The sequence below is a fragment of the Rhipicephalus microplus genome, chromosome X (assembly GCF_043290135.1).
Source record: "Rhipicephalus microplus isolate Deutch F79 chromosome X, USDA_Rmic, whole genome shotgun sequence".
Classification (NCBI taxonomy): domain Eukaryota; kingdom Metazoa; phylum Arthropoda; class Arachnida; order Ixodida; family Ixodidae; genus Rhipicephalus; species Rhipicephalus microplus.
The window spans coordinates 108197098-108222170 of NC_134710.1; the positions used below are offsets into that span (position 1 = coordinate 108197098).

The 25073-nt window shown below is 41.3% G+C and overlaps 1 protein-coding gene across 3 annotated transcripts in view; it reads right to left on the bottom strand.

Annotated features, from left to right (window-relative positions):
• The window catches only part of NFAT (nuclear factor of activated T cells 3), an 82572-nt gene that overhangs the window by 8810 nt on the left and 48689 nt on the right, over nt 1-25073 (bottom strand). For all 3 annotated transcript variants that reach the window (XM_037427458.2, XM_037427457.2, XM_075877374.1), the window contains exons 8-13: nt 21192-21391; nt 20763-20897; nt 20491-20564; nt 19900-20029; nt 8562-8630; nt 558-737 (exon numbers count right to left, since the gene is read on the bottom strand). In XM_037427458.2, coding sequence (XP_037283355.2) covers nt 558-737; nt 8562-8630; nt 19900-20029; nt 20491-20564; nt 20763-20897; nt 21192-21391 — 788 coding nt within the window. The remainder of the gene's footprint in view (nt 1-557; nt 738-8561; nt 8631-19899; nt 20030-20490; nt 20565-20762; nt 20898-21191; nt 21392-25073) is intronic.

A 25073-nucleotide genomic window follows, 5' to 3' on the forward strand; every position in this document is an offset into this window, starting at 1 on the left:
AGCCCCCACCTTTGCTACATCTATAATTTAAACGTTGGAACCAGCGTTTTCTTCAGTCAATACAATTGCAACCATAGCAGAGCCTGTAAGGTAGCTTTGCTGCAAAACGAGAATGCAAAAGGGTCAAGCACATTAAAAATCTGAAAGGGCTGCTGGCAATCTCAAGGAAGTCTTAAGGATTTGTCTTAAGAAAGCTCGAATAGTAAAATTCCAGTGTGAATTGTATCAAATAGCAAACAATATTAAAAAATATTTGAAATTTCAATTATTCACACACCTCTATATTATTAACTTGTATTACAATATGACACTAACACTAACAAATGCCCAGCCTAAACTGTCCCCTAGGGCATTACTTAGTGCAGTAATAAGAGAAAAGCTGTGATAAAACTTACTGTAAATTAATGCTTAAAGTATAAACACAATTCAACCGAATGAAACAGTCAAGAATTACAGCTTTGTAGGCAGTTGACCCTAGAGCATCATGTTGCATAGGGGCACTGCGCCACATGTTTGCACAAAGGCAATACACGAGAAAATTTTCTTTCTCTGCTAACCTGGAACGGAAGCTGGCGCAGGTGACAAGGAGATAGTTGTAGTAGGGATGACCAGAGTTTGAACAGGGTGACGCTGTGCCCGTGGCGACGTCCCCGCCAGTAATGGAATCTGAATTATGGTAGGAAGCTGTGTACCCTGAGAACTTCCAAAGGGCTGTGGCTTCAATTCCAGGCTTGACACTGCACATAGTAAAAGAATATATTGCCTTGAGGGTATGCCACACCACCTAATAACGCGTATCGTACATGGCATAATGCACACAATGCAAGTTTTTTTTTTTTTTATTAAGCTTTCTAGGTCCTGGAGTAACCAAATGGCTACTGCTATTTTAAAGGCTACAGATCACCACAATTTTAAATTTCGCTTGTTCAAATTTGTCTTGCCATAATAGGCATATGTTTCAGTCCCAAAGACCAGAGAGGTGGCACCATGTGTCCAGTCATCAAAAACAAGAAAATAAAAATAGCTGTGCATGGCACGAGTCCACAGCTGCGTCCTCAAGATATGTAGTAGTCGTTTTTTTACTTAGAGATAGCATGAATGACGCCACCTATAGCACACTCCATTAGCCATGGATGCCCCAAAGATCACATTGAAAGAAAAAGTCATTTCAGTCTTGTAATTTTGTTGCACAGAAGCATAGTGACTTCAAAAGTTCAGAATATCCATTTTGGATGTGCTTCTAACACTTTTCAGCTATGTACTAGCTAACTGGCTACGCTAGCTACTAGTATCTAACTACTTGTACTAGTAGCTGCTAATACTTGACCAGGATTAGTACAGGTTTTCAAAGCGAAAATTTGGAATATTCAGACTTTCCAGGACCTGTTACAGGTTTTTCAAGGTCTCAAAGCAGCATGAAAATTTAGAATTTTAAATGCGAAACATTTCTTAGCGAACTTCGGCGACTTTGAGTCTGTTTGTCCATCTAACCGCCTACAATATTTAGCTCTCCTGGCCGTTTTGATAATGAAATTTGTACCAAAATTGGTATGGCATAACATAACTGTGTGATGAGCATAGGTGACTAGACATAACAGGAAATCATGACATGTACGTCATGATTTACATGTCATGGTCCTGCTGCCCTTGCAGTGGTTTCGTTCGCATGACATATTGCAAAACTTTTAAGGTATGACTTGATGGATGGCAAACGGAACCGACAGGCCGTAATGTGGAAATCATGACATGCATGTTATGTGTCATGACTTCACGCCACGCTTACGGTGTGGTCGCAGTCGTTTCGCTAGCTTCACATATACCAAATTTGGTATTATGCGACGTGAATGGATGACAAAGGTATATGACTGGTAAAAATATGATGACTATGACATGCGTGTCGGGTAAGAACATGACAGCATATCATGCTCATAATGTGCTTGCGGCCGTTTCAGCAACTTCACATACACTAAATTTGGTTATTACGTGACGTGAATGAACGACGAAGGTAAATTACATGTCTAAACATGACAATCATGACATGCGTGTTATGTAAAACGTGACTACATGCTATGCTCATAGTGCGCTCGCGGCCATTTCGCTAGCTCCACATATATTAAATTTGGTATTACGTGACGTGAATGGACGACGATGATAAATGACACGTCCAAAGATGATAATCATGATATGTGTGTCATGTACAACATGTCTACATGGTAAGCTCATAGAGTGCTCCACATATACCAAGTTTAGTATCGTCTTATACCTAGCTCCACATATACCAAATTTAGTATCATGTGACGTTAATAGACGTCGAAGGTAAATGACACGTTCAAGCATGATAATCATGACATGCATGTCACGTAAGACTTGACTACATGCTACGCTCATAGTGTGCTCGTGGCCGTCTTGCTAGCTCTACGTACAGTAATACCTCGTTAACTCGAACTTGCATATCTCGAAAAATCGGCTAAGTCGAAATTTTCCGCGGCACCGAACCTTCTTTGTTACGTCCCATGTATTTTTTCCCCTTTATCTCGAAGTATTTCTGGATTGGATCGCGGATGTCTCGAAATCTTGAGTGGGAGTGGAATGAAATTGCCTCCACTGGGCCATTACACAAGATTCACGTGATGCTGCTACGCCTGAAATCCGTCAAATTTTACTTTTTATTTCTTATTTAGCCGTGCCTGCCACTTCGTGGATACTTTTCGCGAACGTGAACTCTGAGCCTAGCGGCATATTAACTTTGTTGAGCAACCCTGTGGAACGTCATGGGACTCCCATGCAGCAGGCCTCGCTCTTTGCCCCACGCTTTGCGTAGTCTGGCTATGGTGGCTCCATAGACTGGCGTAGTCCAACATTTTTCTCGTTCGTTTGGCAGTGCTCGTTGTTGTTCTAAGGTGTGATTTTCGTTCAGTCTAATCTGTGCAATGCACGCAGTGTGAATTAAACGCTCAATTTGAGAAGCAGCGGCTTAGCGTGAGGGCAGCAAGCATGACGTCACAAAAGCAGTGCAAGTCGTTAATGCTAGAAAAGAAGGTTACCCTAATTAAGGAAGTGGAGGAAGGATGCCGATAACGGTGCCGCCGAAAGTGACGTGACTTTTCTCAAGTACGCGCTGTGCGAGGAGGATGTGCCGATGACCGGAGAAATGACAGACGCCAAAATTGTTCAAACGGCCACTAACGTAGGGGGCAGCGGAGACGCCGCCCATGATGAACCATCTCAAGAGGTACCGACTTCTGCAGAAACAAGAAATTTGCTGCGTTTTCTTCGAAATAACGTGGAGTGCAGAGGCGGGGAAGATCGTCTGATGCGATGCGTGAAGCAGCTGGAGGACCCCTTCCTAGGCCCGAGCACGACCGCAAAGCAGATGAGCATTAGGGAGTTCTCCGCTAAATAAAATGGCAGTGCTGCAAAATACAGCTGGTTAAACGTCTCTTGTGTGATATTTTCCTTTCTCTTTTAAACTGTCACGAGAAGAAACATTAGAAACTGCTACTGAAGAGCCAGTAAGTAGTAGTGATTTTGCTAAGCAGCGCTACATTTTTCCCGGCAATTTGCGCAATTTCGCTTATCTCGAAAATCCGCTTATCGTAAAATTTTCCTTGGTTTTTACAACTTCAAGTGGGCTAGGTAGTACTATACCAAATTTGGTATCACGTGATATGAATAAACGATGAAAGTATGTCCAAACATGATAATCATCATATGCGTGTCAAGTAAAACATGATTACATGATATGCTCATAGCATGGTCATCTCTCACGGTTATTTCACTAGATCCACATATACCAAATTTGGTATCATGCGACGTGAATGGACGACGAAGGTAAATGACATGCCCAAACATGATAATCGTGACATGGAGGTCACTTACAGCATAATTCATGTCCTCCTCGTAACATTGTGCTCATTTTAAAGTGACGTGCCAACCTTCATTTATGCTTCGCGTATCATTGATTCCAACTGTATGTGGGATTCGCCAATTTTTTTTTCTCTAAAATTTTCAAATCTGGCTAGTTTTATGGTACTTATGTAAATCACAGCTATAACAAAAAAAATCTAGTAGCCTTGATAGGTTCTCAAGAACACAATGCCCACTGAATGCTTACAAGAGTGATTGAGATTAAAAGAATGATTGAGATAGCATTCATTGCTACGCCACATCGACAAACTGAAATTTTTCTAGCGCAGTTCTGCCAAGCAGAACGATGTTTGTTCATGTTAAATTACTGTTTATAAACTGGGGAGTTTGTCAAGTTGACAGCGATCTATGACATTAAGGAGGTCAAAATGTCAATATGGAAGTGCACTGCTCAAGAAATTCAAGGATGTTCAAGGACAAGGAAAAATTCCAGAACTTTCAAGGGCCTTGAAAACCTGTTTTTCCAATTCAACGGTTTTCAAGTACTTCAAGGACCTGTACCTACTCTGTTGGCACTATAGTCATATATAACTTTGATATGTGGGGTTTAACGTGCCAAAACCACCATATGATTATGAGAGACGCCGTAGTGGAAGGCTCCGGAAATTTCGACCACCTGGGGTTCTTTAACGTGCACCCAAATCTGAGCACACAGGCCTACAGCATTTCCGCCTCCATTGGAAATGCAGCCGCAGCAGCCGGGATTCGATCCCGCGACCAGCGGGTCAGCAGCCGAGTACTTTAGCCACTAGACCACCTTGGCGGAGCCATATACAACTTTAGAATTTCAAAGCATTTTCTCCACAAAGGCGGCTGTATACAGGCCTGCTCCAATGGACATGAACTCTAGAATGGCATTCTGAGCCAAGTGGCTGGTAACCCTGGCTTTGAAGAACATTGCAGAGTGCATGAGCAGGATTATTTCTTTAGTTACGGAGGTGACAGGCTGGTGTGCTTCGATAATCTGAGTGAAAGTTTTCCAGAATTATTATGTTATATCCAACTACTATAGTACCTGAGGGTCACACAGTGACTATGATCAGCAAGTAAAATCTCTTCAGGCGCCAATTATGCTGCACAGTCAAAGAATGTATCAAATTCACATAGAATGATTCCAAAGCACGTAATATTACATGCCAATAAAAAAAATCAAGCAGTTCATTGTTTGGTGCGAGTTTCAGACATTTGTGATTAACACATAATTAAATATGCCATTATGCTCCAGTCAATCATGTTTCTTTGCAATATAAAAAGATTGAAGACATAGGCCCAACTTGTGTGCATAAGTGGTAATAAAAAGAAAAACAATAGTTTTGACGTTAGTTCTGCAATGCATTACATCAAATGACTAATCGAACATGGTACTACCTTCACCAACTTGATCGTCTACAATAATACGTAGCAAAATTAACCTGGGTTAAAACATGTAGACTATGGAGGAGCTTCAGTTCATCTAATGAGCAATGAATCTTGCTCTCTTTTGACCACAAGTTGACACAACTTGCATAAACAAATTGCGCACACAAACGCAGCCACTGCTGCTTAACTCTTTTCAGCATGGTGGTCAGCCCAGGTAGCCATGTTTTCTTAATTTTTTTTCCCTCTTCAAACATGTGATCCCCGCATGTCGGATTTTCAATTGGGCATTTTTTTAAAGCTTTCGGGAATCCGACAGAGATGACGCTACTTCGTTTGGGCTTCAATGAGACATGTTACGTCTGCTTTCTTCCGGCTGCTGCCGTCCTTAATGTGCGCTAGACGGCGGGCCCAATATATTTTTAGAGATGTGACAATGGACCCCATATATATTTTTAGAGATATAGAAGTATGTACGCTCCCTATTATGTTATTAGTGCAGGAGAGCATGTTGTATGAGTACCTAATGCTAAGGAATATAGAAATAAAGGGCTGTACTGAGTCAGTAGACAGCGCCATGTCAGTGAAGTTGGTAGTCACCTGGGGTGACCACCATGCATAAAGGGTCCTATTAGGCTGATGATACATATCATGAAAGCAACGGGTGCAGGTGCGTCAACCATATAAGGAGAGAATAATGAACGACGTCATGCTGGCAGCTTGCCGACACACCATTGAGCGCCATCAGCATGATAATACCATCATCATTGCGGCTGAGGTTTCGACGAGTGAAGACGTGTCCTTTTGTGCCTTGGTATCACCTCTAAAAGGTTCCAGGCCAGCCATCACCCAGAAACCCACAATATATATTCTCAAAGTTCAAACTTTCGTGAACTGTGCAATTACTAATATCGACCTTATGCGTTGTTCAGCAGATCGCCTTCAGTCCGCCAACATGAATGAAGCGCCCATAGCAAGTGTATTACTTATGTTTGCCCTTGTTATCTTGGTGGTCGGTGATCATGTTGTCCGAGTTGCTATTACCAAGGAATCTAGAAATGAAAAGCATCGTGACGCCAAAGTTGATCACCTAGGGGGACCACCATGCATGAATTCCCTTAAAAGGGTGATGATATATTATTTTCTATCATTCTAATGGAGCTGTTTTGCAAGATATATAGACGAGAGCACGCCTATCTCCCACCCAGGTGCCTTTGGCGGTATGCACTCGCTAGCATGGCATGCAGTGGCTCTGGCAGTTTAAAATGCGAAAAAGCGCCTGTTCACACTGCGCCCGCTTATAAAATGTCATCTGGGTACCACTGCGCTATCATCTGATGCGACAACAACCAGCACAAGAGCACTGCCTGTGAAGTTCATAGCGCATCGCGGGAACCGTGCTGGTGTGCTGTTTTGCGATTGCACAGATTTCCGTCCACAATGAAAAACGCTGAGCTCGGCTGCCCTATAGGATATAATCGCAATCAGCAGGGAAAAGTACGAGCCCAGTGAAGTGTACGAGTAAGTATACTTATTGCATTTATTAAAGCGCGACTCCAGCTGTTCCACTTTACAGCAGCGATTTGCGTGCAGTCTGCCTATAGTTTGCGACACAAAACTATTGCCATACTCCTTCGCAGGCCGCATGTCAATAATAGGATAATACGCATTACGACTCACGCGTGGTTGCATGCACTGCGCATGTTTAATACAACCGTAACGGCCTACTATCGCGATGCAAAGAGATGTGAACGGCGCGGAAAGCACGGCTTTCGACTTGGTCGAACTGCGACATGCCTTGACTGTCACTAGGCGAATCTACTTGAGCTTTTGGCCGGCGTCACCATAGCATTTTAAAATCTTGTTCTCGCTGGCACTTTTGCCCCACATGTGTTTCGAGTGCCCGGAATGACTGGAAAATTGATACACATGTGGTGCATGAGCCTAAGTTGGAGCCAGATTCTAGCGCTACGTTGACACAGACTTACAGCACAAATTCTGCCTTGTCACAGCCAAGGCACGCTGCAGGTAATGTTGTTCACGTTTCTTTCAGTCGGATAATACGTACCTGATGAAGTTGCTTCCACAGTCTGCAATGCATATGCTGCAGACATTCCGGACTGTCGAGAGTCTCCTCGACGTTTCACACGAAATCAGCATAAAATTCCAGCACAGGAACAGCGCGAAACATGATTACAGCCGCACTTGGGTTGTGATGTTTCGCGTTTGATTTGCAGAGCGTCTGCTTACATGGCAGTTGAGTGTGTTGCGCTTGCAACAGATCGCACCACGCGCTTTTCAATATGGCAGCAAGCACTGGGTCGCTGTGTTCTGGTGTATACAAGCGCCCCCAGGAACAAGATGAATGTGTGCTACACACAATACTCATTTGCTCCCGCGGGAAAAGGACCGCCTTGCGGCCTTTAACCAAATGTGCCCAGTAGACCCTAGCTGCACGATGGTCACCTGAGGTAACCACCTGATATCTTTTGAATTAAAATTGCCAATTTTTCTTTTCCTGTGAGGAAATCATTTTCTGCGAAAGAGTTTGCCATTTTATCAATAAAACTCTATTTCCCACCACAAATGAAGTTGTGTGCATGAAAGAGTTAAGGGGCAAATACAAACATGGATAGAGTGGACTTCGCTTATCGCTACATCTTGTACTACATAATATCCCTCCGGACGAGCAAATGAACAACAAATGTTTTTGCACATTTTATGGATCTTGCATGCTGAAACAGTGGAATTGAATACCAGAAAGTCTGAAAAAAAAAAAAGAAAGCTCGGACTCCCAAGAAAAATAGATTTCATCTCCTGGATTTCAAATTCAACATAGTGAATGTGCTTCTGAAAGCTGACACTAAAAGGCAGCCAAGATAAACTTTCGGTTTAGAGACTAATGAGCAGCCATCACCGAGTGTTGTGAAGTGGAGCAAGGTAATTTCACTTTCACCTGATGAGATGCAGTACGACCAGGTTGGATACTTTCTGCAATATGAAAAGCTCAAATCTCAAATGACGTGCTGCTACTCTGAATGTGCTGGCAAATCAAGACTGAGATGCTTGAAGTGTAGAATGTGCACCTCTGCAATCTGCGTGCAAGTGGGACAGGTTGCGAGTGCAATCGATGTCTATGAGAAGTAGCACACAATATGTGACCAATGTAAATGTGATTGTTGGTTCATGTCATCTTTGAAGACTGCAAAAATTAAGAGCAGACCAATAACACAGTGCTACAATTGCATAAAGGCAACAAACCACATTTCTATACTCACCAGCAGTAGCATTAGCATTTGGTTTTGCCTTTGTGGCACTCAATGGACCAGCAGATATTTGGCCTCCGCCTACGATTAAACAGAAACCGGTTACACGCCATCTTCCCACTAGTTGCGAAAAGTAAAAGCAAAGCCAAATGGCAGAATAATAGAAGAGAGAAAGACAGAAAAAAAATTATTGAAAGAAAGAACAATGCATTTAAATCCGAATGGATTTAAAGGCTACCCAGCAAGAGATAACATCAAACACCCCCCCTGCCACCATGTCAAAGGTATGAGGGGCAGACTAAAGTGTGCAGCAGCACTTTTTTACACAATTCACTGACAAAGCCCTCCGTTATGTTCCCCTTGTCCTCAGCATGGTGGCAGCTTGAAATCACAGTAAATGTGCTGCAACCTTTGAGCCACCACATTTGCACTCAGGCACACCCACACACACGTTCATGCTCATAGACCAGCCACTCAAAGCCAAGCACATTCATTTATGCTCTCATTTATTCTGCATAAGCCATGCACTGAGATTTCATTACGTCACAAAGATAGCCTGCACTAAACATCTACAAGCCAATAGCACCTGTTGCACAACTATGCCATTAAACTTTTGCATACAGTAAAATGTCCACATCATATCTACCTGCTGTCATCATCGACCATTTGTGCACAGTGCGCTAAGGCAGGTCCACCAAAAAGCTCAGTATGGTGCACAGCTGCATTTTCAAGCAAGCGAATGATTGTATTCTAAAGATACTAACATGATAAAATAAAGCATAGCCAATGATTAGCTCTAAAATACTTCAGCCAAAACCTATCACTATCCAACATCTCAGCCTGAAGTCATTCACAAATACTCTGACGTCATGGCCACCTTTGAATGAATAAACAATACTCTGTTTAATGAACGAATACGCTATGAAATCAATGTTTATTGACTGATAGTTGTGAACAATCTTGCCAAGCTGTATATTGGGTGTGTGCTCAGTTTTTTAACATCAATTATGAAAAGGAGCTATTTTAGTAAATAAAAATCCATAGCAGTCAAAATTTTCTCGAACCCAATTATCTACATTCACTTGTCAATTATTTCATACTGGGACAAAAACTCAAGAGCCACACTAAGAGCTGCCTCAACGTTCGGGGTACGATATGCCTACGCATTTACGGCATTGTGCAAACAATTGAAGGTACTCCAGAAAACAGAGATGTGATTGCCAAATAATGCACTGTGCAACTAGGGACAGGCAATTATTATGCCTTATCAAGATCATGCAAACATTCATATACCCTAAATAAAATTTTCCCGTTACCCGCACTTCTGAAAGCATAGCCACAAATTATTACCAGTGATATGTTGATTTGATGACTGATATGTGGGGTTTATCGTCCCAAAACCACCATATGATTATGAGAGACACTGTAGTGGAGAGCTCTAGATATTTCGACCACCTGGGCTTCTTTAACTTGCTACCAGTGATATGTCACCAGTATATTAAGGCTGTGGACGACGAAATGTTAACAAGCCCATAAAACCATCGTGATGGCCATAAAACCATTGTGATGGACCAGAAAAAAATAATTTAGGCAATTACACAGCCAATGAAATGCACACCTAAATTATTAAAGTTACTGATAAACTAAGCATATAAAAGATCCGTGGAAGTTTTACACTACATGATACACAGAAAAATTATTTAGCAAGTAAGCATGCTGTTCTGGCTTTTGTTGTAGAACTTACATAACTAAAATCTATGAAGTGGACTTTTTATGGTGCAGCCATAACTAGTACTAAAAAGTTTTGAAGCTTTGTGCAACAGATCTGACACATTATCATGGAAAGCAATTGCACATAAGGATGTACCTTCAATAAATTTTCTGAACACCCTGCTACAGAATGAGAATGTATTCTCAGTGCATGCCAAGTGCATACCATGCACCCAGACAAACTTCGTTATTCAACATTCAAATCCTTAAAAGCACCTGGCAGGAAACAGAGAGAGAGAAGAAAAAAATATGTAAAGAAATCACAACAACCTGGCGTATCACATTCACACACCACCTTCCACACCAATCATTCTCACATGGTCTCAGGAGCCACACAAAGTCACGCTCGACACGGCTGTGTGTCACTCTCGAGGAATCGGGGAGGAGACAGGCACTAGCACATTCTGCCTGAAAGTACAGTCGGAGAAGCATAGGATGAAGGGACCAGGCGCAAGGCAAGTGGCCCAGTGACGTGACAATTATTTCAGACTGCTCGTCCCCGAGGTGAATCCACTCACACCGCACCAAAGGCTGCGACACCAGCACCCCTTCCCACCCAGCGAATGCCCCGGAGAAATATGTATAAGGCTAAGTAGGCGCTCCATAAGTGACATATACGTGGCAGTCAGTTTGTCAACCAGCATCAACCAAGCCACCTGTAAAGAGGCATTGCAACAAGAGTTAACGAAAATCACTTCCACAGGGCAACAGAGGAAAAAAACAAAAACAAAAAATCCTATTTTACATCTGAAAGAAATAATTACCTCCAAAGCATAGCTGCCAAGTTTTAACGCAGATTATGAAGAACAAGCCAAGCTCAGATATGGCTGACAACAACATTTGAAATGAAAAGAAATAAAGCAAGATCACAAGCTTAAGAAAAGACACAACCCTAGGCATCGAAAGTTTAAAGAATTTTAAACATCTGGCAGCACGAATTGGCAGTCTCTCATTCAACTTGTAGTTCAGTCATTTTTTTTTTTTCCATTTATGAACATCATGCCATGGAAATCACTTTTTTTTCGTCTATTCTATGTGCTTCTAATGCACTAAAGTACAGTGCAAAATGCAAGACTGCAAGCTTTTCAGGTGTTTTATTTTTAAAAACTGAAAAACCCCAAAATGTTATGCAACACACACCCACGCCTTTATTTATGGCAATGTCAAATCATGTAGAGAACCTCTGTACATTAGGCGACACAGAAAATAACATTGCATACACTTCAATAACAGAAAATAATGTGAACATTTACCTACACAGCTAATACTTGCATGAAATAGGGCCAATGAAATATGATCTTAGCACATGCAGCACTACTAGTGTGGTCATCAAAAGTTTTTAACCCTTTCTGGTCTGGATACTATTAACGTAAGACATTTAGAGCAGCTAAACAAAAAGAGCCAATAAAAATTCTCGAAAGTTTTCAAGAAGGTTTTCTCATGAACTGTGAACTGCCCACATTATATATATATATATATATATATATATATATATATATTACACGCACACTGCATTAAGACTACAAATTATGTTTTTCTAACCTGATCCGAAGTCTTAATGGTGCGAGTTATCCCACAAAGTACCTAAAGACCACTTCCGTGCCACTTCAGGCAATGAAAAGAGAGCTCTTCAAAGGGTACTGACACAAAATTTCACAGCTATGAGACTGATTTCAGCGAACATTAATATATAATCTACCTAATCACAATAGCAGATATGGCTTATATAAATACTAAAGTTTGCGCATGCAGCTGAGCGCCACAAGCCGCACCTCGTGACATTGGCATTGCCTAAAGTAATCGAAAGGTGACGTCACCACAGCAACTAACAGAACTAAGCTCTGAGCTGGTGCAGTGAGTAATAACGACATCACAGTTACCGATGCCCCTTCGCCATGCTTGCACCAACAAACTACTATTTGGTGGCTGTGTCGGAGTGTTGCAAATGTGGCAAATGTGTGGAAAGTGTAGAAGCCCCAAAAAACTTCATAGTACGTCTTTGAAAAATTCAAAGCGCTAATATGACAGGGACAAGGAAAGGCACAACACAAGCGCTGACTTATAAGTGAAAGTTTTATTGCATCATGAGAAAGCATCTACTCGACCCCCTTCTCACGGTTGTGTTGCGCCCTTCCCAATAATTGCGATGTTAGTGCTTTTAAAATTTTCAAAGTATGAACCATTATCAACTAGTTTGCCTTTCCATTTTGTGTCAAGTCCACGCTTCCTGACAAAGGTTACAACGACAACGGTGGTGACAGCGATGACATCACACAGGCCCATGCAGCAGGTGAAAGTACATAAACGAACGATACAAGTCCCGTGGAAGTGTCACAGTTCTGTGTAGTCACATGGTCGAGTCTGTTTACCATGTAGCACACACTACATAGTGTTACTTGGTAGCTTGCGTTACCTGGTGGCTTGCTTCCTTTTACCATTTGTGAATGGAATAAATTGGATGCGTGTGTTGTTGATCTTCCATCCGATGCTTTTTGTTCGTCACTACAATATTTGTGCTTTTTCTGAATGCGCAGGAGCTGCTGCGCAAATGTATGCCATTTTTGACGGCGCAACGTGCGCTTTGTTCGACAGTAATACTGCATTTTTTTCCCTTGCCCCCCTACAATAATGCCCACTTGGGTGATGTAGGTTGCACTAATAAACATTAAACACTTGAGAGCTAAACACTTGAGACTGGTCGGTAACAAATAGACTGTAAAGAATTATCTGTCTTGCGCTAAAGAAAGTGAGGTGCCATTTTCTTACTAACAGGGCCCCAGCAACATATTGTGGCAAAAAACCCCTTACCAAAAAATTTTGTGTCAGTGCCCCTTAAGGTACCACACAGAAGTTTAGCAGTCTGATGAGACACATGGATATGTGAAGTACTAGGGATAACCACATTTATGTGCAGTACTGCATTTATAAGTCATGTAATTGGAGCAACTAACACATCAATTTCTATGATTAGTCTTGCAGTTTTTTTTCCCTCCACGTAGGATATTAATTGCTACAAGAATGAATAATTGGACCAGAAAGGGTTAAACAAGGCTGCCTGTAAGAGCTCAAATTTAAGGTAGAAGTTGAGAGGAAGATGGCAGCTTGAAGAGACAAAAAAATCCTTGCAACATGTGGTGCCACTGACAGCAACCTGCTGCCTTGAAGAAGAAAGACAACACCACTTGTCGAAACATTTGGTCCAGTGCCACCCTGTGTTCCAAGAATTTTTCATGTTGAAGATTCAGGCACAAAAAAAAAAAATAAAAAAGAAAAAGGAATGTGAACACTTTTATGAAATGCAGGCAGTGTCGCAAGCACTTAAACACTTGTTATGTTTAGCAGGCCGCAAAAGTGACACTGTCTGTTTTGGCGGTGTACAAATATACCAAAAGCAATCGGTTCTCGTGTCAAGCAAATTGACGATTGATTTGCTGTTGTACATGGGTGGGACTTCAAGACGCTTAAGGAGTGATGATTACCAAATGAGTAGGTAAGCACTTTTGTTTGGTAGTCACAAATGTAATGAAGCAATTTACAAAAAAAAAAGATTGTACAAGAGCACCCAGAAGGACTGTGTGTGGGACTTCGCTGAATAAAGGAACGAGCTGGTAAAATATTGTACTTACCACATGCACGAGTTAACAGCAGAGGGTGTCATTTTTGAAATGCTGGAGCTCTAAGTGGTATTAAAAATTTAGGCAGTTAATATCATTCCACTAAACGTATAATTACTTTATTAAATATTTTTGTGACGGACAGCCTTATTATTATTGCTGCGTGTTCTGCTTGGTCGTAGCAGATTAAGAGTGCAGCAGGTGAAGTGCTGCTCAACAGAAACTTGCAGAAGCATGCATACTTTTCCAACAAACCCATACTTCCGGGTGTTCCCCGCCCAGAGTAAAACAATGACCCCCACAGTCCCACCCACAGCAGTGCTGGCATAGCTAATGAAACTTAAGCTTAAAAAAAAAAAAAAAGGCTGTCAATGGTAGGAGATAGCTAAGGGCAGGCTGGGCAGTAGGTGGTGCCTAAAATGCAGTGCACAGATGCAGTCTCTCTGTGTTGTTGTTGCAGCTTATGTGAGTGTTTAAACGCATAAAGGCACAGTCAATGCAAACGCTTAATGGGTATATACAAAAAGTGTCGAGAAAAACCTCTGTCATGGCAGAGAGAGTGTAGGAGGAGGAGGAGCCGCCCAGGCAGGGGAGGTGTGAGCGATCACACCCTTTGCACAACACACCGAAAACCCCAGGGAGGGCGCTCATTCCTTTAACCTGCAGTCTGAGAAATGGGGAGGAACAACACAACAGTTTTCTCTTGCTCTCCAGTGCCACATGCGTTCGTTTTTACAACTCATCAATTCAATGAAACACAGATCAAAAACATGAAATGCACACTCTAGGGTGCAGCATGGTGAAGGCTGGCCTCCTGAAACAGCCCTGTGGTGTTCAATACAGATTTCATACTGACCCCTCACACTTTTGAATTTCAATCTTCATTATCTTTGCCCCATTTGCATTTGTTCAGCGTGTGAAAAATGCTGCAAATGACCACATCTTTACTGCAAACCAGGTCGTGAGCAAAGAGCAATGAGGTTGGCTTACTTTTTCTTTTGTTCGAGCGTAACAGTCACTCACAGTTAAGCCAGCTCTGCTAATGCGTCAAATATATCCTATGCTCTTTGCACCTGAGGCATTGCTGCAGTGAAGATGGTAAACATCTGCAGTACAAGTCCAAATGATGGTAAGCCAATCCAGCTAATCAGTTAACTTGCACACACACACACACACCCACGCTCATGCACGCCACATTCAGACAAGTGCTTCAAAAGTGGTTGCCCTTCCCTAAAACATTGTGCTGCATCATGAACAAGGTACTATTCAGGACATAAAATTTATTCTGATCCTATGAAAACTAATACCAATACAGGGATCAAAAAATAAATAAATCAAGGTAAGCTACTGAAAACAAAGGAACAGTCCAAACTAGTGTCTTATACTGACTGCATTATTTTAATAATCTTGACATCGCAACACAGATAGCATTTTTTACATTATTACACAAGTTTCTTTCTGGCAATCTAACCTAACCAAAAATATTCAAGGATCCCAAATTAGTGCAATCTAACACATTTCGTGTACTTAAGGGGAGATACGAGTTGAATAACACAAGTTTTGTCCAAAATTACATATTTTTTATCTTTATTTACTTTCAAAAATGTTTAGTTTCTATACTTTCACAACAAAAAACCTGAATATTATAATTAAACTTGAAGTTGGTTGGAATCGCTTTTAAAGAGCACAAAGTGGCTACCAAAATCTGAAAAGAGCTCATTATCCAGAGTCCCCTCGAAATTGTCACCTGGGTGCTTGCCATTGCACTTGGTGTGAGGAGTTCACAAAAGCCACATGCTTAAAATAACCATTACTGCCAAGCTCTCATGATCGAAGAAATCATCTTAAAAACATATCTTTTCCCCATAGATGAGCTTTGAGCTTTCACTGACACCTTTGAAATGCATTTTTTTCATGATCCATTTTTGGGTAAATTCTTGAGTTTGGACATGTTTTGGTCACTTCTGATAGCCTGATCACAATGAAATTTCGCACACCCATTGATTGTTTAACATGTGATAGGTGCAAGTATCTTTTTTAAAACTTGATATCGCCGACATAATAATTAGAAACCTAAAATAAGCAATCAGTATGGGCTGAACATTATAAGAGTGTGTTCAGAGGGACCATAATTAATAAAGTTTTTCCACCCATCCACCACGAGTTATTTAAGAATCCTCGCGTTACAATTTTTCTTGTCCATTAAAATGTCTTATATGCACTTTCTTCATAGTTACTTGATCTCTCCAGTTAATGTGGAACAATATAAGCCATTAATAACTCAGAATCACAAAAGCTTAGTGACACAAAAAGTTTGTCTAAAATGACAAATTATATTTTACACATGGCATAAAACGAAAACTGTGCAACTTCCTATAAAACTGATTGCATATTTTACATTGGCAATAAAAGCCTACACACACACACACACACACATTATATATATATATATATATATATATATATATATAGGAAAGATGTCATCATGCTAAGCTACAGGCTAATGCCATTTTTTTTTTTTTTTTCGAATCTTATCTCCTCTTAAATAGTCAACTTATGACTGCCGCCCAAAATTTTTCAGCACATGCATGTTCCTAGATCTCAGACAAGGATGTAGCTCTGATTAACCAGAATTTGCTTCCTATTCCTTCATATCTCTTACTCTCCTCCTTTTTTTTATCATGACGATTCTGGGGTGTTACATGCCAAAACCACAATGTGATTATGAGGTACGTCATAATTGCAAACTGAATTAATTTCAGTTCTCAATTGGAACAGCAGCTATGGGTAATCCAATAGGCCTACGACAGAAGAGAGACTTAGTCTTTCTGTTCCGACATGTGAACAGCCTGCAACATGCTAGAGTGCGTTCGGAGGGACCATAAATACTAATGTTTTTCCACCCATCCACCTCGGGTTATTTAAGATGCTCTTATAAAATCTTGTGATTTTCATATTGCCACCATCAAAATAAAATCGTTGTGGCCAGGAATCGAACCAGACTGTGAGCTTTGCAGCGCCATGCCTCCACCAGCTAAGCTACCACACTGAGTGTTTGTCACTCATTAATGCACCTAATTAAGAATTTGACAAATGCAGTCGAACACCACTTCGAGAGCTAAAAGTCAGGCTACGAGATATTAAAGAGAAAATCGATTATTTTTCTTGGAATGAAAAACCATTCTTTCATGAGAAAATGCCGAAAAAGAAAATGCAGGAGGCAACAACACCTAGAAATTTCCTGCACCAATTTTCCGTTATGTCATTGCTTTTGATGGCGTCTGGTACGATGTACATAGCTTTTAATAGTTTACGTAAAAATAGTACATTGTCATATAGGAGGGCAAGATAGTTAACAAACCAAGTCTCAGGAAATTTTTTTTTGCGGTAGCATGGCTCGAATATGAAAGAGCACTTAGATATCGATGATGTCACGCCAACAGTGATTTGCAGAAATTTTGGTGCAAAGTTACACGCCAAGTTTTACCTCGATTATCTCCGTTATGATTAACCTATGATCTTAGAGTAAACGCAATAAAGTACTGAGAGAATAATGTGTTCGTCTGAACTGATTTCTCGCTTAACTTTTATAATCCTTCAACTGCTTCCCAAGTTTGGAAACTATCCACAGACTTCATTCCGGAACTGCATCAGCTATATATGAACAACTAGGTTTCATTTTTCCTTCTTCACACTTTGCCCCAGGCAGGAGAATATGAACAAAAAATGGTCAAATTCTCGAAAGTGGCTGTACAAAATCTACAAATACAAAAACAAGGTCAAATGTGTTATTTATGCCCCAAAAAATACGGTGCATGACACTGCACACTAAAATCAATAATAAAAGCAAATTAGGACCATTTTTGAAGCACCTAATAGATTCACACATTGTGCTCATTTCAGAGTAAAAGGCTTCACAACAGGGTTTCAACTTGCATTCAGCAAGCGATCACAATTGTCTCAATATTGTGCCAATCACAACCAAATGTCGCATGCACTCTCGCACACTGCCAGCTTCTTTTACCACAAACTTTTTTTTTCTCCACAATAACAAGGCTGCTCGCTTGAGCATTTTCTTATTTAACCCGGTTAGAAGTAGCTTTCAGTCTGAAAGTGTTGCCCTGGCGCACACGCTACCATACATTCATCAGCAGCCACACCAGCTTCATTGAGTAAGACAACAGGCACCAAGAGAGAAAGAAGACAGTGCTAGGAAGAGGTGGTGCCCTGCGCCAAACAGCACATGATCAGGAAGGAAGGGACACTGCCTGGGCCCTGCACAGCTGCACGCCTCGCACTCTCTCACTCACCCAATGGACACATGCACACACCTCTGCATACCACCACACACATCAAACAAAGGAGTAAAAGAGTACAAGGTAAAAAAAAAAAAGAGCTAGTCCTCCCAACTTCACAGAAGAACAGAGTTGCTGCCCCTCTGGAGCCGGAGAAAGGCTGCCTACAGCAGAAACAGACCTTCAACATGCTACCCAACAGCAACAAAGGCACATCAATTTAACAGAACAACAGGTTACACATTTCTTTGTCTGCAATTACAGCCTAATGTGTACTTGTATCGTGTCTACATGTAAAAATGGAAAAAACTACAGAAGCCAGAAAGTGACTGCAAGTAAGCCTGTGGTGCTCCAGAGGCAGCAAGAGGAGTATCCTTGCAAAATGACTAAAAACGAATAATAAACCCTGACGTTATGTGCTACATTCAGTGTAGAACTTTGAAAGCTCTAAATTGGAATGCAGCCTAGAGTATGTTACTGCACAACCAAGACTCAAGTGCTTGATACTAAAAGTGCATGTGTTTTTTTTTTTCTAATTGTTATTTTCTCCTGAAGCTTGCAAAAACAAATGAAGACCGATTTATCTATACTAGGTATGATGTACACAAAGCTTTATGTTTAAAGGTTTGTCTATAACTAGATACCCATGCTTTACACTCAGCTTGAGGAACAGCAGTCAGGTCATTGACCCCTTTTAGTGATACTGGTTGTGTACTAGCTCTGCTTCACTTAATGTTTTTTGTACCACTAAAAGAAAAATGTCAGATCAATACAACACTGCTCTGAATGTAATGATAGAAAAATTTCCTTACACACACACAGGCCATTAGTCAGACCTTGTGCTACTCAATATGTATGCATCATTCCTTTTGTACAACTGTATTTTTTTTTTTTTTGAAGTATTTTGAGCACACTCTGCGTGGCTTCCTGAAAAAACTGCAGCCACCATTAAAGGCAAGAGATGTCATTCTTTCATGACTAACACAAAACACTTTAACCCCAATATTCCAAAGCATACCAGGCTTTCAAACTCCCAAAATAGTGCCACTAAATGAAAGTGGCATGCCAGGCACTTGAAAACACATACTTAGGTTTCAGTGTTCTGATTGTTTTTAAGTCGGCTGTTCCATTATGACAGACATATGGGATGATTATACCCAGTGCCTTGATTTTAGCAGAACTCAAAGGCCGCTCAGTTTTCCTACTGGCATAGAGCAGCTCGAAAGACACGAATAAGAGTTAATGGCCTCTAGCATCAACGCTGTCCACTAAAACAATATCAAGCCACTGGAAACTCTAGCACTAACCTCTACTGCCTTTATAGACTGCAAATTTACAGAGAAAAATTATAAACTGTCTCAGAAAGTTATAAAGCTTTTAGGCAGGACGCTGCATGGGCAGCCATTGTCAACAAAAAGTGCTGATGGCTTGAGAAAAAAAAGGCATCTAGAGGTGCCTGTTTGACATCGACCAATCCTATTTTAGAAATCAAACCAGACTGCTGCCCCCCCCCCCCCTCCCATGATCTTCCTACTTCCTGTACTCACTGCACACAGGGATGTCCAAACCAACAGTGTACAACACAGCAGAGACCTATGTGGCGATTCAATCTCATTGCTGGATTTGGTCGTGCCTCGTCAATTCCCATGAAAATGGAGGTCCAAGACCTACCTGACAGGGGCAGAAAGGCGAATGGGTGGGGCTCACTGGCCCTTCCCCCACTGGTCACCACCAAATGCACCACCACAGGGTGCCCTACATCCTGGTTTCTGTAGGCTGGCACACGACAAATCAGATGAGTCTGAAAGGGGGAAAAACATTTTTTATTTTTTTAATGTACAGCTATTCGCTGCACATACGGCCATACTTGTACTGAACCACAAAATGTGCCACGGTGACCAAAACATCTTCACCACTAGTACCAAAAACTTGCTCTCTGCAATAAGCCACCTCAATGTCTCTACATTCCATTTAATTTGATGAGGCTCACCAAAGGCTAACACTTACACTAGAATACTTCACCATTTTAAAAACAATCTAGTGTTTCCCCAGCCCAGAAAATCAACACCTTTTGAACAAAAAAAAAGATTGTACAAGTAGTGAAAAGTTTTCTCGCATTCACACAAAGAAAAACGTAAATTCCACGATTTCTACGGACAGCTAGGCCTTGCAGATGAGTGCTGTCAATGATGCATTTTAAGCTGCCATGATGGTTAGTTCCACACACCAAGAAAAATATTCACTACATTCATATCAACTTACCGGTTGCAAATATTCCTTTTCCGGAACAACACATTTTTCCCATACATAGCTTGGCTCACAATCTCCCAAATTATCTGCAAGTAGAGAGCAATTTCGTTGGGTATGCAGTAGAAGAGCATTTGTAGCACATCCCAAACTAATGAAGCTTGCACTCAAGAAATATGTCCTTGATGAAAGAAAATATTCCAAACTTTATTAATATATAGAGGAAGCTTAAAATGTATGACAATAACCAATGTAGTTATCGAAATCTAAAATCAAAATACACTTACCAGAAACAGGCTCCTTGAATAACACTTTTGTATCTTTGAGAAAATTTTTTCCAATGATGAACAACTCTATTTCTCCCTTGACCGAGCACTCAGACAATGACTTCTTCGATATTTCTGGGATACCAGGAGGCTGAGCTATTAACAAAAGAAAAAGACACAGCTACAATACACATCCAAGTGTATGCCTAACCTTCCTTCACGATGGTATTCTTTTAACAAGCTCAACTGCCTGCCATGTAAAGTCTCAAACTGAGAACTGTCAGCGTGTGTGAAATGCAACAATCACCCCGACCCCCCCACCAGGCACATATTTTTGCTACTACAGCACATGTCGAGGGTAGCACATCTATTATTTCAATTTGGCAAACAAGTTTACACTGCAATAATGCAACTTAAACATACAAGAGTTAGATATCAAAGGTCACTTACTGCACAAAATGGGAGCTGAAGCAACTTGCAGAATCTCAGAAGGTAAGCCCCCGGTGTCCTGTCCTCGCTGAGCAGGCAGCACAACACGGAACACCAGGCGACACTTTGTACTACGTTTTTTGTTGCGTGTTCCACCATAACGAACCAAGCGCTTCTCGACATCAACATTGCGTTCCTTCAAGATTCCAACGCAGTCGCAGCTGCAAAGCGAGTCCGTGCAACCACAATTTAGAATACATTTTCTCGTCAGAACCTTGAGTCATAGTGCGCAGAACTATGCTTTCCATAGTGCATAAAAGGCAGAAACATCACATAAAATAGCGATATCCAGAATTTCTCACATAAATTTCAAAACACTTCCAAAAATGGCATGCATGACTCTTGTGGGAGACTCTATTGTTAATGAAAGAGCTGCTTTTCACATCAGGAGTAACACTCTTAGTGATGGACAAGGGCTTAGTAAAAGGTAAAAAAAGAAAAAAAAGAAAGGTCACAGTTTCACGGCAAGGGCACAGCAATGAAAGGAATAACAATAAATTAAAATTTTATACCAAGTAAGGCTAGAAGCCTTCAGGATGTAATTTGGCATAACTCCACAAAATGCAATGCTGGTGCAAGGGAACACGGCCGCTACAGTAGGAAAAGCCACCATTGTGCTGCCTGTCACTTCTACACACCAAGAGGTAAGTACATAGTACGTACAGACATATGCACCATCTACTGATCTCTGTCCATATAGCACATGCACAGCCACGCTTGTTTGATCAATGTTTGCCACATGCGCCTTCGTGAAACGAAAACTGCAGACACATTTCACCTCTGCTTCCAGCTGCGACCGGCATCAGCCCTCGCTCACTTTCACTCACACATACCGTATTTACTCGCATAATCCACGCACTTTTTTTGACGGAAAACCGATGCAAAGTTGGGGGGTGCGAGAATTATGCGGGGAAAACTTTCCTCGAAAACATACAGAGCAAAAAAGAAAACGAAGTGGCCGCAAATCAGGATTCTCACACCAGCAACTAACAGCAAGCTTTGAGAAGTACTAATTAAAATTTACCTAAACAATAAAAGCACAGGTTCAACACAAGGCAAGATTTATTTGAGACACAAAAAGTGCAAGCAAATAGTCGAGAATTAGAATGCTTGTGGGCATTGCGGACGTACCGGTAGCGTTCGTCACTCAACAGGAGCCCTCAAAAGGTAACCGTAGGACGTCAGTATTGGGTTAATGGCTATTTAACAATATCGTCTGCAGTTTGCTTCAGATGAAACAAAGTTTACCATCAATCCCAGTTTTAGGCACACGGAAAGCCCAACGCGTTTTGGTAGCTTTCAGCTGCCGTCACCAGTAGCGAACACAAAACTCATAGACTCCGAAGGGCCTACCGGCGGCCCTGTTGTCGTTGTTTAGTGCATGATCTATCAATTTCAGCTTGAAATTAGCCGTGTAGCTTTGGTATCGCCTCATAACGTGACAAGATTACCGTCACAACATACAAAACACACCGCAACGCGCACTTGCCAATTTGGCTTGGCATGAATTGAATTGAATCTCCGTGCAATGATAGTACGCTTGATGCATAAGAGATGGCGCCAGATGGTGCATGCTATCATCATCAGTGGTTTGAATAAGCAGATGACATTATTGCGGCAGTTTTTGGGGGTGCGATAATTACTCGAGGAAAAAAAAAGAAATATTTCTGTTGGGCGATGTGGGGGGTGCGAGAATTATGCGAGTGCGAGGATTACACGAGTAAATAGATCAAATGACAAGCGGGACAATGTAATCTATTACGGCTTCATATAAAACATGACAGTGATGCCAATGGTAAAAATGCACCCGGAGTGTCTATACCATTGCTACTGCAATAAATGTTTTTCTTCAAAGCAGGTTCATGAAATAATTAGTATACACAGGTGGAGCCAGAAAACAAACAATGTTGTAATCCCATCACAGCATACCAAATTTCTCATTTCTATCACCATTGCAGGCAGTACAAGTTTCAATATCAATTGTACATCAAACCCCAACTTCTCATTTGAAATTTAGATAAAATAGGTCAACTAACAATCATGTAAATACGGTACATGAACTTCTCATGATATGGCTTTTTTTTTTTTTTTGCTCACGTCCTTCCTCTTTTTCCCCCGATTTCTTCTTACCAGTCGTTTGTGAAGCATTTGGTCTGACGAATTTCACTTATATCATGCATTTTTAGCATGAAAGTGTCAGTTGACTAGCTCATCCAGTGCCCTGTTTAGTTTCTTTATTATGCTGTCCTTTAGTTATGCAACCACATACAATGAAACCTTGGTGATACACATCCCGCGGGGTAATAAAAAATATTTGTATTATCAAAAACTTGTATCAGCAGAAAACACGGAAAATCAGTATGTGAAAAATTAAAACTGGTGTGCATTTTCATTTATTGTTTTTCAGTGCCGCAGCAACATTATGCACAACTCTGAATGATTGCCAGCAAATTTTGAGACGGCATTGACAGAGGTAAGACGGCCGAGTACAAATTGGGAGAATTTGGGAGCAGCAAAATTTCAGTCTTGTAGCAGAAGAACTTTGCTTTGGAGATGTTAGGAACATTTAATATATTGTCCTGGGAGCTTGAAAGTACAATTTTTTAGCAACGTGAAGCACCAGTGCATATTTTAATTCACTAAAAATACACATAACATAAACAGATTTTGAAGGAAGTTTTTGAACAAATTATCACCAGGTGTGAAGTGCACTACCTTTTCACATACAGTGTGACCTATCTAGCCCTCGTAATAAACATACAAAATAATATTAAAGAAAGGTTTTGTTAAAAGCTAGGTTCTCCGGAAACACCTAAAAAGAATAAGGCATCACACTCAAAAAGAAATTTAAAAATTGTTATTGCACAAGAATCATACTTATGTAACAGTGGGCCTTTACTTAACGAAAAGCCTGACATGATAGAACTGTACTGCGAGCTTTTGACAGACAACAAAAGCGCGCTGCACTGCCATTCACGGCCACCTCGTGCGGGACCACCTTCAAGATTGCAGCGCAGGAGCCAAGAAACTTAGCCGCACCGACTATCTCTTAAAGCGTGTGATAAGTGAATCATACTGACAACGCCTCTCCAAGTGAGCAACGACGTCTTATTAATACGGCCCACGTTGGCCTGCTCTATTTCCTTTAATATCATAGGCCGTCACCGTTTATGTAGAACTTCTGATAAAACATAGACTTGTGATTGCCACCCGCGACGCAGCTTGTGTAAAGGTCTGACGCACCTGTTGTGCGTCAGCGCGTGGCTTTTTGATGGGTGCCGCGCCCTCTCTCCGTGAAGAAGGGGCACGTGGCTACACGAAGCTGCCGTCCGCTCTCTCTCCATAAGAAGAGGGGGCGATGCCGCGCCAAAGCCGTGCGCTGACGGACTCCAGCGTTTACGTGTGGTCAGGCCTAAAATTACTGCAGCGCAGGTAAAAAATTCGCGGCTGTGAAAATGAACCGCCGAGTGCACAGAGGCTGGTTTTATTGAAAAAAAAAAAAGAGAAAATGGAATACACTAGTCACACTGCAGAATAAGGCTTGCAAGTATCCGCCAAAACAGCTATCCGGTTAAGCCAGAGATAGCGAACCCGGCCTTGCAAGCCGGTCATCCGGATTTAAAGAAACGGGAATTCTGCTTATCTGGTTTGAATTAACGTACACCTGGTTATTTGAAAACGAATATTTAGTCTGGCTAAGAGCTTATTCGAAATTTAAGTGCTATTGAATGCGTACCAACACAACATGTGTAGCTTGTTAATTCATTACTGACGTAATCACTAATGGCCCATACACTTCCCGTTTCTAACCTGTGCATGCACTTTCGCATCCTGTGAATATTA